General features: G+C 37.8%; 2 protein-coding genes across 2 annotated transcripts in view; one reads left to right on the top strand and one right to left on the bottom strand.

Moving 5' to 3' along the window:
- Window positions 1-695: 695 nt before the first annotated feature.
- Window positions 696-13,904, bottom strand: apeh (acylaminoacyl-peptide hydrolase). Its single transcript, XM_014017494.1, has 23 exons — window positions 13,775-13,904; window positions 13,250-13,379; window positions 13,033-13,159; window positions 12,584-12,671; window positions 12,349-12,424; window positions 12,181-12,272; window positions 11,667-11,741; window positions 11,417-11,554; window positions 11,228-11,319; window positions 11,089-11,129; window positions 8,840-8,961; window positions 8,657-8,717; window positions 8,473-8,570; window positions 8,297-8,348; window positions 8,119-8,207; window positions 7,782-7,920; window positions 6,742-6,822; window positions 6,303-6,383; window positions 4,669-4,757; window positions 4,187-4,377; window positions 1,544-1,646; window positions 1,345-1,451; window positions 696-1,237 (listed from the first exon to the last, which is right to left on the bottom strand). The coding sequence occupies exons 1-23, from the start codon at window positions 13,784-13,786 to the stop codon at window positions 1,132-1,134; spliced, it is 2,190 nt and encodes a 729-aa protein (XP_013872948.1). The 5' UTR covers window positions 13,787-13,904; the 3' UTR covers window positions 696-1,131.
- Window positions 13,905-14,232: 328 nt separating this feature from the next.
- capza1b (capping actin protein of muscle Z-line subunit alpha 1b) overlaps window positions 14,233-15,812 on the top strand; it is a 6,150-nt gene continuing 4,570 nt past the window's right edge. Inside the window, exons 1-2 of the mRNA XM_014017474.1 lie at window positions 14,233-14,334; window positions 15,676-15,739. Coding sequence (XP_013872928.1) covers window positions 14,296-14,334; window positions 15,676-15,739 — 103 coding nt within the window. The 5' untranslated portion in view covers window positions 14,233-14,295. The remainder of the gene's footprint in view (window positions 14,335-15,675; window positions 15,740-15,812) is intronic.

The following is a 15,812-nucleotide window of genomic DNA, read 5'->3' as shown; positions in this document are numbered from 1 at the left end:
GCAAACTGCCGACTTCAAAAGTAGCTCTTGGTTCAAAAAAGGTTGGGCACCCCTGACCTAGACAGTATACAATAATTTAGCAGTTGTTAAGATTACATAATCATCAGATTTGAGAGTAACAAAATACAAGCATTAACTTAAATTTTTCGTAAATTATTTATTACACTTGACATACAGTAACAATCTACTGTGGGCAGACGATAAAGGTTAGAGATGCAAAGTTGAATGATGTTCACCGTTTCCAAACAAACACTCAAGACTTTTGTGATACTTGGCAAATACTTGGCAAAAAGTCAGAAAATTAGTGTTTGGTAGAATGTTTCTTTGTTGTAACAAAGCTTCTTGGCAATAAATCTTGTATCAGGCATCTGATTAGCAGCAGCTGGGAGTACCAAAAGCTCAAAACAAATGTCAATAGCAACAACAAAATAAGCTGTTTGGCAAAGAAGATTTGTCAATTTTTTTCATCTTCATTTTCAGCTGCGGCGCTCACATGGTCACACAATAAACATCTACAGAAACTCAAAACTACTTTTGAGGTGGGTCTGGAAACAAAAATCCTTTTAAGCAGGACGATGGTGACATAAAGTGAAAACAAACCTTTATTACTGCAATAAAAAGGAATGATGTTCCATTTGTTTAAACAATCTTATCATCTGAACGCACTGTGATGCTTTTAAAGATTTCTCCCAGACTAAGTTTTTCAAAATCAGTTTATTAAGTGCATTAAAACATAGCATCAGAAAAGAAACGATTTAACACAAAATAATTACTCAAGAAAATTTACAAGGTAGGCTGATTGTAAAACAAGTTCTCCTTGYAACTGTGTATGTATCAAAGCTAAAACAATGAAAAGCCCTTTTACTGTTTTCTGTATTTTAATGCAGGGAAGAGTAATAACTGTTTAAATATATATTTTCAGTTGAATCAACAATGCTTCAAGCACAATGTTAAAACTGTTATTTTCCCATCCATACAGCAGTTTTTAGTAAAGATTATGAGTAAAGTAAAGGAGGCGTGTTTTGTCTGGATAAAAAAATTACAAAATTTTGGCTTCAGATTGGATGACAAAACAGGAAAATAAAAATCATATAAAGCAGGATCTTCTAAYGYGATTCGTTAAATTGACCATCACAGATYCAGGTGTTGAATAATCCACAAAGCGATGTTCATGAATCCGTCAGATTCTGCATCCACCTTTGAGAGAGAGTGATTGTTTCCTGGGTACCACAGCAACCTAAACAAGACACGAAGCATTACTGAAGGAGCAGCAGCACCATCATTTCTACCAAGACTATAATAATGATAATTAAAATATATATCAAATTACATGTGTCTGCTTACCGAACTGGGATCTGCCTTGCCTTTAGAGCTTTGTAGTACTCAATTCCTTGCTTGTTAGGTACACGCTTGTCATCTTCCCCTAAAGTAAGCAGCACTGGTGTTTTAACCTAAAAAAAGAAAAAAAAAACATGTTATTAAGTTGTGTGATTAAAGAGATGAAGTCATGAGCAGGAAAYTAAACTCTTCAGAGATCCTGTACCTGAGGTATGTATTTAATGGGAGACTTGTTTAACATCTGCTCCCAAACAGCAGGATCAGGAAGACAGTCWGGACTGTAGTCGTAACCAGCCTCAACCATGCACCTGCAGAGATCCCAAAAAAATAAAACATTAACATGTATACACTTATCACGGTGTGCCTTTTTGGTTACAGCATATAAGAAATACTGCATATAACAGTAATGACAATCTCAGGCCAAATCATTGCTGAAGTTACTAAACAGATACTTTAATTACTTCTACTTTCAGCTTGTCCTCCCGTTCATGCTGCACTGGAGCAGCAGACAAGAGGCAGGTTCAACACTGAATGAAACAACAGTATCAGATAATTGTTTAATCTACTCTGGTTGTACAACTGCTTCAGAATGGATACACAGATGCKAACCTGTAGCATCCATATTTACCTCTGCCAAGGAGGTAATGTTTTCGGTCGCGTATGTCTGTCTGTCTGTCTGTCTGTCGGTCGGTCTGTCTGTGGACAGCTGTGGACGGATTGTCATGATATTTATACCACATGTGCATACTAGCACACGTAACACATTATTACATTACGGTGATGTTTCGGATCACGATGTGGACACAGGATTATTTCTTTTAATTYGAGCGAATCAGCCAGAAGTTGCGAGCTCCCCCAGCCCTGCACAGAACTTCAGGAACCTGTTGCTAGGTTACGGGAATAACTGAGAAGACGCGGGCGCAACCGAGCCGAACCTGGTACCGGTCCACGAGCTGAACCACCGGTCCCCCGCCCGTCGTCTGCGCGCAGTGGTTCACTTCAGCCCCTGAACCACCGGCCCAGACGCAGGTCAGAGGGCCGGTGGTTCAGTCCGTGAASCGGCCCACAGGCTGAAGTGAACCACCAGCCTGACGCGCGCGATTCATCTGCGCAGGGTGAGCGCGACATCAAGMAGYGACAGGTTCTGGGGCTCTGATGTTTYTCTGGATTCATTGTGCTCTAAACTATACCATATCAAATGACTTCTCTACCTCTCCTCACCACGGGTCGGGCCGATCATACCGCACAGCTGATTTGCGCTGCAGGGCGCCACCTGAGCTGACGATGAAGAGCGCAGATCAGAAAAATTAGTCCCAATAACCCTAGGCAGGCTGCTAAAACAAACAGTGGCGCTGATTAAAAACTAAAAAAAAATCACAAAATAAGAARTGCCTTGTCCCTTTGAGTGCTGCATAAATTAAATGTCTTGTCTCTGGCATCCAGCAGAGAGATGCACAGWGCAGCAGCTCTAACAGGGCTGAGCAGCTTCAAACAGAAAACTTCTCSCATAAAGCTCAGCCTGACAACAAATCAGCTGTTTACCTCAGAAGACGGATTTGAAAAGTCTTCCAGCTAGATCCAACAGAGATGCGCAGTGCTCCAGCTCCTCATTTCACTGTGGAACATCACCTGTCAGTCACCAGGGGCGCAACAAGTGGGGGTGGCCACGGGGGGCTGTGCCCCACCAGTTTTAACCTCTTGAGTCCCAAGCTTTGTGCCCTCTGACCACCATGCTTACTGATGGTGGTCAGAGGGTCCGGTGGCGCCGATGCATGGCAGCCCCACCTCTGTCAGTGTGCCCCAGGGCAGCTGTGGCTACAGTGTAGTTTGCCATCATCAGTGTGTGAATGTGAGTGTGAATGGGTGAATGTCTGTTAGTGTAAAGCGCTTTGGGGTCCGGAGGGACTTGAAAAGCGCTCTATAAGTTCAGTACCATTTACCATTTATTTAAATATTTCCCAGCTATATAAGATTAGTAGAACCTTATAAATGTAAAAGTTTTTTTTTGAAAAACTAAGAATTAAAAATATGAATATATATTTTGCTTAAAATAAAAAAAAACTTAAAATAGTTCATCTGAAAAAAGACAACTAGTATAAAATAAATGTCCTCAATATCAGGATGAAGCTTTTCATGAGGTTAGAGGCACTAAATAAATCAATATTTTTAAGTTATTATAACTGGACTTCTATTTTCAAACTGTAGATGTTTCTCTTCCCATCAGGGAGGCTTTGTCAGTTGAAAATATTTGGAGTGGGAGCTTTAGAGCTTCATGAAGGTCTATAGTTTAGAACACAGAATAAAAATCTGTCCCCAAACTGGACCATGATGCTTTGCGTTAGGCAAAGATGGCGGTATCCGCGAAACACTCCATTGCAGGATGGGGGAAATTGGTCTTGGCGGAGGTTTGCACTCTCCGAGTGCTTCTAGTTAGTTATGTAAACAGCATGCTGAATGTGACGCCACATCTTTTTGTTTTTCTGAGCATGCTGGTCACATTAATGTTGAGGAGAGTTCACTTTGGAGTCCGACGGAAGTCGCATTTAAAATGTAATGTGAACATCCATGCAAAAATAATTGAATTTGAGCAAAAAATTGGAACTGAGTATTTAGACCTGCAAACGAAGACATGAACATAGCTTAAGACACGTTCTTGGTCAAACACACAAGACCGTTTTCTCACTCACCTGTTTTGGGCCAATATACAAATTTATTACACAGATTTATTTATTCTTGTACAAGATGGAAAATAAAAATACTGTAATATGTTTACATTTAAATATAAATAAAGACACCACAGTTGTTTATCGGTGCATGATGGACACCACATTCGGACGAGGACACCTACCAGTCTGGGATGTCTGTGCTGCCAATCATGGAGGCCAAATTGATGACGGGGTTGCGGGCCACACAGGCCTTGTAGAACCCTGGGTATTGGCCAATTAGATGGCATGAGAGAAACCCCCCGTGTGATCCACCAGAAACTGCCACCTTCTGTGTGTCAAACTCACTGCTTTTCAGAACACTTTCAACAGCAAACTGGAGGAAGAAAAAAACATGCAAAAAAACAGACAAACTCTGTGAACCAAATCGAAAGAAGAGAGAAGAAAAAAAGATAACTAAATAAAAGCAGAGTTGCTATAACTTATGACTTGCAATTATAGCAGAAACATTTTATTAAATATAGTAACTATGTGAATGATCTCATATTGCCACACACAGTCATTTCTCCAACCACATAATATTATTTTTAGGGTGATATTTCCTTTGAAACATATTCCCCTTGTTCAAAACAAACAAACCAATCAATCATTGTTGGCTTTGCTCTACCTGAACATCTTTGACATCCTGGACGCCAACATTGCCTGGCAAGGAGAGGATGCTGTCCTGGCCGTACCCAAGAGAGCCACGATAGTTCACTAAAAATATAAAAACACAATCATAAATTGTACTAATACTAAAACAAACTTAATGGTCACGGTTGTAATGTTTTCTAATACAYGTGAACATATTTAGGAGGTAAAATGGGAAGTTTTTTGCCTGTTATTAACACCAAAAAACTTTTGGGACTCAGAGACTGAACTGAACAATCAAAGTTGAACAACTTCATTGGTTTTTGAACACTGCCCCTCTCCTTAGTTCAGAGAGCAGGATAGAATAGAATAGAATAGAATAGAATAACTTTATTGTCTGTCCCAGATGCTGACAGAATTTTTTCTTCGACAGGGCTCCAACAACAGCATACATGCAACACACTCAACTACCCATAAAAACACATAAAAAAGACTGTTAAAAGCAACTGTTAAATACATTACACTACTATTATTATTTAAAAGTATTCAGAGTGGTTATTGCAAGCAGAATAAAGGACTATTTGTATATTGCTTTATGGGCCAGAGGAACTTTGAACCTTCTGCCTGACGGGAGCAGTTGGAATGAGTGATGGAGGGGATGAGAGGGGTCCTCTGTGATCAGGGTGGCCTTCCTCATCACAGAGCAGTTATGCAGTTCAGAAAGAGGGGTTTGAAGTGAACCGATTATTTTGCTGGCCTGATTTTTGATTCGTAACAGTTTGTTTTTGTGTTCCACAGTGAAGAAGTTGTACCAGGATAAAATGTTGAAGGCCATGATGGACTCAATGAGTGATTTATAAACCAGWGTTAAAATRTCTTTCTTGACSTCACAGYCAACACATTGATAGTCACTGATTCCCAACAGTTTCTATTGTGTGAACACTTTAACTGATGGTTTTGACCTTTGCTATGTGAGTCTTGTTTCAAAAAAACACTTCTGGCTTAGCAAAAAATTTGCCTTCACGACACAACTAGAAACTTTTATTTGTTCTTGAGAGATACAAGTGAAGTAAAAAACTAAACTGAGGAATCAAGGCCAATTGAAATTTCCAGGAGACAAAAACAAAGAAATCTAATTAAATTAATAAATATAGTCTTAAACAGAAATGTTGCTATTATTGAATAAGAAAGCAATAAAAAGAGTGCAATCCAAACATCTTGTTATGCAGGTGTCTAAAATTWTTTCAGCAGTACTATATTTAAAATAAGAAACAGGAATCGCAGAATAACTGATTTTTGCATCAAACATAATAACACAGATTGACTGGAAGATTGAAACAATGGTTGAACAGGACCTACATCTGAGCTGCTGAGTCCAGGAAAGATTATAAAACCTGGGTTGAGCACAAGAATGCTACTGATGTTAGATTTAGGCTTTACTAAAAGGAATGATTAAAAAAATGAGGTCAAACGCTTTGACCAGAAAGCTCCATTAAACAAATGTGTATGGATTCTGAAAAACAGAAAGAACATTAAAGAACGTTGAGTGCTACTGCCAAGCATGAACATTCTTTCTCTGAACCAGGAGGCAGATTCAAATCTGGGTGCAACAAAAACAAATTAAAAAAAAACTTGTTCTTTCTCTGTATTTAGTTGCTCAAGTAAACCTACCCAGTAACACAGCAAAGCCCATCTTGCACAGCACAGAGGGGGACAGCAGCCATTCAGCAACAAACCCAGAGTGAGGACCACCTAATGCAAAAAATAAAATAAAATAAGTTATGAATTAAGCCAATGGCTTGTGTTTTTCCCCCCATTTCTGATAAATCTTAATTGACTGATAGAGTTATGAGCTCTACACCAAACTAAGCTTTGATGTCAGAATATACAGTAATTTACTACACCATCATCGCAGCAACCAGAACAAGGTTAATGTATCTGCAGCTACTCTGAACTAAAATTAAGGACTTGATGATGATGGTAAGTTTTTTTTGTAGTCCAACATGAGGCTGGCATTGTATAAAAAAATTCAACTACATATATAATAATTATTTTTTTTAATCAAATAACAGAAACTGAATAAAAAAAAACAATACTGAAAATAACAAACCATGTGGGATGACAATTAAAGGCAGCTTCATGTCTTTGACTTCCTTTGGTTTAATCAGCAAAGCTTCAAAATCAAGGCCCGCTAGAAGAAACAAACAGTGAAACATGTTAGCACCAATAGTATTTAACATTGTTTTTCTTTTCATAAACTGAAGAAATAAAACAGCACTGTGGAGGTTGTTGGTGATGAAACTTATGTTTTGTTTGTTTGTTTTTTTTCTTCACAGCTCTCATGATATTTCTGTCATCAACTACTGTTGTTTTCCTTGGATGACCTGTTGGATGTCTCTTGCTCAGTACACCAGTAGTTTCTTTGTTATTCAGGACATCCCAAATTATTGTGCTTGTTATGCCCAATCTTTGTCTAATAGCTCTGACTGATTTTCCTTATTTTCTCAGCTTTCAAATGGCTTGCTTATCTCCCTTAGACAGCTTTCTGGTCTTCATGTCAATTTATCGTCCTTAAAAAAAAAATACTACTTTATAGGTTTAAACCCAGGCCAAAGATTAGACTAGTCATGCAGAACTAGTTAATGTTTGAACAATCAATGTTAAACAGCAACACTTGATCAATAAGTGACACTTATTCCAATAGTTTTGCGCAACTGAAAAATGGGTGGGTTCAAACAAAGGGTGGTATGTTCCGAGTTGTTTAACACATCTACATGTAAATACCAGGAAATAAAAGCTAACATTCTGACCTCTTGTCTCATGCTCATCTTTTGATCTTAAACCCAAATGTCTTCAGTGCACAACAAACACAAGAGAATTTGACTTGCTGTTCCAATACTTTTGGAGGGAACTATATATAGCGCTGTATCAAGTAGCCAGGTGACTATTAACTGTAAACATAATTTGTGAATATGCTATTGTTATGGGTATAAGGAAACCATTGAAATCTTAATGCAGTAGAAAGAGTACAAAACTAACTTCTGCCTCTAAAATATAGGACTGAATAAAGCAAAAAATAAACTTCAAATTTCATGTGTGTCAGCTGTGACTTCTGAGAAAGTAAGAACTGATGAAAAATTATAATCTTACGGTATTGACTGTTTTCCTGCTCTGGGGGAGGAGTGAAAGTCATGATCTGCCAATCAATTTCTGGCATTGACTGAGAGTCTTCCAATGTAACCCAAACAACTTCCTCCTGAGAATCTCTGCCTGGAAGGAAACCCACTCTCTACATACAAAAGGAAAAAAAATATGTACTGTTATGACACAAAAACTCTATCATGATATGAAGTTTTGTTTTAAAATTATTCAAGCCCTAATAAACTCTTCACTAATATCCAATTTATGTGGTAGTCTTCACAACTGTTTCATACCAAATGAAAACATAAAGTTTCCTTTCCTTTTTTTCCAATAACAGTGACCTTACCAGACATGGAGGACAGTTGGGAGARGAGCAGCTGACCACCATCAGATCTCTCTCTATGTTCAGCAAGCWCCAGTTACCAATATCAGACTCTACAACAAACAAGATCATAACCCTGTGAGTATAATATTAAAAAATATTGTGAGCTGCCAATAATAATAATGTGTTCTGAGRGACTAACTTGCAGTCAGAGAGGTGATGCTGCCTGTATTTATATCCACCACTAAGAGATCCTGAAAAACAAAAACTTTATCAACTTTTTCAATTTGATCAAACACAAACAAATAAACATTTACAGAAACCTGTAGGCCAAAAGTTTTTTTTTTCTTTCATCTATTTGCTGGTAGTTGCACAAACCTTGCGGCTGCGCTGAGGACAAGCAACAATAATACGCTGACTATCAGCAGACCAGCACTGGGGTGACAGCTGAGAACTGTAGATGCCAGTAAAGCCATCTGTGAAGCCACAAAAATACACAGTCGCAATAGTGAAAAGTGTACATTGAGTTTTATGACCAAAGAAAAACATATGAAATTCTYACCTTCTCTAGGTCGACTAACAACATCCACCACTACTGAGGTCTTCTTAGTGTACCAGTCGTACTAAAAAAAGTAAGACAAGAGCACAGCTAGTGATATTGGATATTTAAAGACTATTAATGATTTAAACCTAATTTTATCAAAGAGAGACTACTAAGAGAAAATTAAAGCCTATTCTATCTCACCATACAAAGTTTGCTGCACTGCAGATGTGGTCCATAAACAGAACATTCCAGGTAGACAATCCGGCACTGGTCCGGACTCAGTCTTGGGGAACAAACTGCACTGGTGCCTGATGAAAGTTGCTCTGACAGAGACAACACGACACAGAAAGATGTAAATAAGCAACATTATGTAGTCATGTCTCAAGTTAAAGTATTAAAATGAAAAGAAAAAAATAGATTAAATTAAAATCTAAAACTATGGTATATTTAAATAAAATTAAACACTATAAGGTGATATGTATACATATACGTAAAGAACTCACTGTATAATACATTACGTATAGAGACATCCATAAATATAATAAGAGATAAAATAATACAAAGCAGACATGAAAATCTTGTCACTTTTATGGAGAATTAAAAAATAATTTCATATTAAAAAAACTAATTTCAATATTTCATTTTTAAATCATCAAAAGTGCCATGAAAAAAATAACAAAAAAACATTGAAAATAACATCAAGCATGGTTTGAAGAAATTTATATCACCCGCCTTCTTTTGTTTTGTATAAATCTTGAAAATAATCTCATGTTCGCTCATTCGGAATGTTTAAAAACCCATTAATGCTTTGACTGTGTGCTGGGAATGACTCACAGCTACKACTACATCACATTTTAGCTTAATMTCTGTAAAATTGACTGAGTTATGATCATTTTAGTGTTTGATAAGACAAATTAACTGCTGTAACATCTTGAATTGACTTCAAAAGTGAATCACTTGTAGAAATACATCCAATGATTACTTTAAAATCTTTTCACTGGTAGATGAGATAATTTGCTAATAAACAGATATGGTTGATTCCAATGGTTAATAGCAACAACTGAACAAAGATTCTGTCTGATTTGTTATCACTCAGACCACATGTTTGAATGACTCTCATCTGCTATCACAATAAATTTTAGCATAACATCCGGCATGTCGAACGGCAGAAGACACGAAGCGGTGTATTGAATTAAATGGCAGCGATTGTGTTTTGAAGTTGTTGTTTTTTTTGTTTTTGCCATGGTTTCTACTTGTTCAAGTTTAGATAATTTTTCTGTAGAAATCATACACCTAGTTGGGGCTCACAGACAGCRTTATTTACAGAAGTTGGACATAGCTAGCTTAAAAATCGACCCATATCTTCTCCCTCCGGACATGTTTGTTAGGTTCTCATAATGGCCAAGGTAAGACTTGCTTGTTAATGCTAATGTATTTTTATTTGCAGATTCCATCCGTGATTCTAGATGTTTTTCAAAGCGACCTCTGTCTGACGCTCATGTTACATTAGCTGCTTCCTGAGATCTGACTGAGCAGATATACTGTTAGCGTCAGACCTTATGAATCCAGTCAGAGATGCTTTTTTACTTATTTTCTTCATCAGATCTTCTTTTTGAGCAGTACTTTCTCCACTCTGTGTGACTGGTTCATAGCTGTACGGATGGATGGTTTTTAGAGCTGACGACAGCTAGCAGGCTAGCAAGCTAACAAGCTAGTAGCTTCTCTTCTAACCAGCTCCGGGTACAACAGCGCTCCGAGCTGCGCTTCTTTCTGTTCGATTTTTAGCTGAAACGATCCATTCCCAGTTAAATTAAAAAGATGAACAGCTTTGATGATCAGCTGGTCTGATTTTATGACCACCTGAATGCGCTACTGGTGTTTACTCAATCAACGTGGGAAAAAAAATACAAGGTTCTCCTCCTCCGACCTTTCACTCAACAACACTGATTCAGCATTGAATAAAAACAACTATATTTCCAGCTATCACTGTCATTTATGTCTTCACTATGACACGGACTGCTGCGGGTGGGCAGACGGAGAGATTATAATATTTTAGAACCAGCAGCGGAGCGGTCCGAAACTGGAGAGACACTCCGGTCCGGTTAATCGGAGAGTCTCCAGATCCGGCCGACTGCGCAGCAGCTGAAGACCATTTTTACAGCTCGATCAACAGGGGGAAGAATGATATTGGGCTAACAACTGCCTGATTCTCCTCTAGCTCAATAGTAGCTTATGGACGCATGTCTGTTTCTGCCATCCATCATGGAAAAAAGGGGCGGTCTTCTGAGGCACGTGACGTCACGTGCAAAGGGTTAATAGGCCTGTATGTGTTTGCTAAGGTGAATCATCTGGTGGCAATCTTGAACTGTATAACTCCAAAAGTTAATCAGTTCCAGATGTGTATTAAATCATTACTTTCTAGCCTGCTGCTAAAACAAGTCAACACTTACCACATTTACCACCAGTAAGATCCACATAAAACAACGAGGACCTGTCAGAGAAATAAAAACACACTTATAGRTCTACTAAGACATTTGCAACACTACAGCTGTTTTTGAGACATATTTGATCGATGTAATGTAGAAGCACCTTCGATTGGGGCWKWRCTKRAGGCCAAGTCTGAAGGGCTCGTGCCACCAGCCTACAAAGACCACACCTGTGTCACCTGGAGCCCAAAATGCCTGCAGAGATACAAACAAAATGCAACCGAAACTAATCAAGCAAAAAGTACATAAGCATGAAAACAAAGCTCAACATTCCTGCCACTGCTGTACCAACCTGTCCAGGTGAGATATCATCAGGCACTCCTTCCAACACAGAGACGTTGTCCCCCTCAATGTCCAAAACACAAAGCTCTGGAAGGCTCTTACTAACCAAGGCCTCTCCCCAGTCCTCATGGTAGGCAAACTGCTCCCCCTGCAGGAATTAAAATGAAAAAACACAATTATATCTTAATATAAAATGTAATTTGAAAAATCAATTTTACAATTCTTTGTATTTTTTTTTAATCAAATTAAACCGCATTTACTTTTGCAGTCTCCTTTTTCTCCACCTTGATGGTCTCCTCTTCGTCTTCAATTGAAGACAATTCTGGTAACTCCGTCTGCAAAAGGAAAAAATAAATAAAAAGAGTGGCAACAGAAAGCTATTGGCCATATACAGTATGTTATGACAGGGACAAATATGCATAAATGTTTCACTCGGTATTGTAAAATAAGTGCTGTTATGGATTGCTGCTTGTAAAACATGAAGCAAAACACATGAGATTTCTTTAAAACAGAAGCAAATTTAGTAAGATTACAATTTATTTTTGATCTGATAACTATTTTTACCAGCACGAAGTCACCTTTAAAATGCCTTAAACAGGACTTTTAAAAAAGGTTTGAATGTTAAAGAAGATGAATACCAGTAAATGAAAACCAACACCGTTATCCAAGAAAATAGCTGTTAGATGTTTATGATTTGTTACGTCTACTAAAACAGCAGTGTATTCCTGTAAAAATCAGTGGTATTTCCTGTCAAAACTAATTCTGCAGACACACCTGGAAGTAAGATTCAGCCTTGGGTCTTTTTTTCTCTGCCACATACAGGAGGTGTGTCTCAGAGTGAGACCAAACCAAGCTGCCAAACTGCTCTGAGGATGTAAACACAAACCGGTGTAGGAGAAAACTTCCAAATAAACTGAAAGAAAGGGGGAAATTAAGACTTACCATCTTCATAGACTTTGCCGTGCTTCTTTAAGGCTGTCAGATTTATGCTCTTCATCTTTATGTTTTTACTCCAGATCTGAAAGGCATTAAATTGCGAAGAAAAGCCAAAGATCTTCAAATGAAAATTTCATCTGTCATTAAGTCAGAAAAATGAATTATACATGTGTAAYAAAGCATCAAAGTAAAAATCYAGACAAAAAATGTGATRAAAACAAGGTGTTGCAAAGTAACACACCTCCAAAAACTGCTTCTCTTCTCCTTTGATTGTGCATTCTCTAACAACTGCCTTCATCTCACCAGATGGAGAGTCCTTACTCAGAACCCTGAGATAAATAATTTAAAAAAATAAATAATTAAAATTCTATTTTTCAATTTAATTCAATTCATATTATTTATATAGCGCCAAGTCACAACATACGTTGTCTCAGGGCACTGTACATGAAAAAAAAAAAAACAATCTAAAGAAGAAGCCAGCAGGTTGTGCTGAATCACTTCATCGCAGTCTCCCATCCTGAGCAAATGGTGTAGAGGGAAAAACTCCCTACTAATCAGGAATAAACCTCCAGCAGAACCAGGCTCAGGACAGGCAGCCATCTGCCTCGACCAGCTAAAAGGAGACATAGCTCAGATCGCTCAAAGATAGGCTGATATAGAAAAAAAATAGTGGAAGTGGTTTGTACWTACTCTCCTTTGATTTCAGTGCAGTTTCCAGAMGCTCCAGAGAAGACCACAGACTTGTCATCRTGGAATACAATATACTGTCTGCAAAACTTGACATTCTCGTTCCTCTCCAGATCACGCTGGCTCCATTCTGCAGATGAAAGCAAGGGAAAATGCTAGAAATACATTGACCATACAGAGATCAGAGCACTTTAGAGAGACAGGAATGATCAAGGTCTACCTGTGTAGATGTTGCTGTATTTGCCTCCATACTGAGAGGTGATGACAGGTCCTACGTCTGCTCTGCTCAGAGATGGGAAGAGGCTGAGCTCTCGGTAGAGTTTGGCGATATCCTCCGGTCTGGTCATCACCTGACAGACAGCAAAAGAATAACTGCGTCTCAGTGAGACAAACTGTTTAACAACGAACAATGCTTTATTCATTCTTTTTTAGCTAGGAAACTAGCCAACCCAGAGAAGGTTTGTGGGGTAAACACAGTTCAGACACAAAAAACAGAGAACAGTTTGTAAATATAGATTGTATATGTTTTTATGCATAGCAATAAAAATAGTAGCTGCTCGTGAACAAAGCAACCGATCAAATCAACAGGGGCATTTGACGTCGGGCAGTTTAATCTATCTGACCAGGAACTTCCGCCTGGAACTAGTTTGTTTCCTAAAATGTCACAACGTAGTTGAGATAGAAAAGCCAAATTTGCACTAGTACAAAAATATGTCAATAATACTCGTCATACGGTTTATCATACCCGTGACCCCATGTTGTGTTGCTAGTCTCCAGTTGAGTCCACAATGGAACAAATGTTCCAGAGGAAAGTTGAGGGGGACAAAAAAATCCAGGATTCCCTCAATCTTCCTGATTTCAAAATAAAATAACTTCTCCAAAATATTTTGGTTAAGCCAGTGTAAAAAAACAATGTTGGTCATAATGTTAGATACAAATCATTTTTAACATAAGTAGACAATTTCAAGTTAGTTTCACTGTTTAGGATTAATATTTACGACCGTATTGTTAGAGATTACTTTTATTTTGTAGGTGTTAAACACCCCACCGGAAGTAGGCTATTCGCTAGCACAGATCCGCTAACGCCCTTTTTGTAAAAAATATATCGTTTAGAATTTATTTATTTATTATTTTATATAAAAACAGTAAAGTGCACATGATTGTGCATTTATACAAGGTAATAACTTTATTACGTTCATGTTTGTAAATGACGACGTAGCAGCGGATCTCAGTCAGCTGTAGTAGGTGGGTTCACACAGAGCCAAGATGGCTGACTTTGAGGAGCCGCTGTCAGATGAAGAGAAGGTTTGAAGTCTTTGTTCATTAACAATTTATCTGATTTATACAGGGATAATTGTGTTTCGTGTTAATGTGCAGTAAATATTATTAACTGGAAAGATTGTGAAAGGTTTTGGTGGCCTACTTAAATGATAAACTTGTGTTTAAGTTACCATTAGCTAACTAGCTCGGTAGTCTAATATGACGGCAGCGATATCAGATGGGAAATTTGGATCACTGTTTGGATGCCGCGGACACTTGTTAATGATTTATTAAAGGCATTTATACGGCTAAGCTGTKCTGTAATGCCATTTTTCCGAATTATACAAAATGGAAAGTTTCCCCCACTCAAAATGTGGCTAACACATTAGCGGCTAATGTTACTTTGCTTTTCTGGGTCAAACAGATTCGGTTGCAGCTCAAATAGTTTTCTGGACCTAGAATCAGTACATCATGAGCCTTCAGTTTAGCTCGAGGTTCGCAACGACAGTCTACATTGAACCAGTGGCAATGCAAAGCACTCAGATGACAAGTATAAATAAGCGAACTGTGTTTCTGCCGTGTACGTGAACACAAATAAAACAAGTAATACCAGCTAAATAAAGGTAAAAGCAAGTAAGGCAACATTCCCCCGATAACATCAATCGACATCTGTACTCACTGGTCTGCTGATCTTGTATGGAGAAGTTAACAACTGACACCATAAAGATTTATTACTGTTCATACAACCTACTTCTCGTTTTGTGTCTGTTCCATATAAGTAACACAATGGAAACAATTCTCATTGTAGAAATGTCCTGTTAATATTAAAACTAAAGTAATAATCAACTTRCTGAGTCATGCAATTTGATTGTTTACTCTCCCGAATATTTATAAATCGAACAGCGGTTTGCTAAATAAATTATCAGAAAACTGGTATTAAAAAATAAAGTGGGACTTCTAAAGCACATGATGTCATAGTTCTGTTTAATCAACAGTTTAAACATTTACACTACACGGGTAAAGACACTTTTTCAGTTAAATTGTATATACACATAACTATTTGGCAACAAACTATCATTGTGTTAATTTTTTTACATCATTACTGCTTTTCTAATTGTTTATTGTGTTTTTTAATCAAGTATAAATGTTCCTTACCTGTATGAGCAAAAAGAGATGTCATGTTATGGCTTGCAACTTAATCAGGGGGAAAGGTCAGATCACAAAACCAAGACATGCACCAGAATTCAAACTTTCTGAGAGGAAACATAATTTTGAACATTTTTGTTTTACTTGATAAGCWGTGTCTAACTTCTTGCATACTAGCCATGGTCTTGTGTTAGTTCAATAATAACAACATTAATTTGTTGCATTGAATTGCTTCTGCAGGTTCGCATAGCAGCCAACTTTGTTACCCATGCTCCTCCTGGAGAGTTTAATGAGGTCTTCAATGGTAAGAAACTGTGGGTGTTCTAATCAATTTGTGTGTGTGTGTGTGTGTGTGTGTGTGTGTGTGTGTGTGTGTG

Source organism: Austrofundulus limnaeus, unplaced genomic scaffold (genome assembly GCF_001266775.1).
Source record: "Austrofundulus limnaeus strain Quisiro unplaced genomic scaffold, Austrofundulus_limnaeus-1.0 Scaffold3, whole genome shotgun sequence".
In the NCBI taxonomy this organism is placed as follows: domain Eukaryota; kingdom Metazoa; phylum Chordata; class Actinopteri; order Cyprinodontiformes; family Rivulidae; genus Austrofundulus; species Austrofundulus limnaeus.
This window is presented reverse-complemented; position numbering and strand designations above follow the sequence as displayed.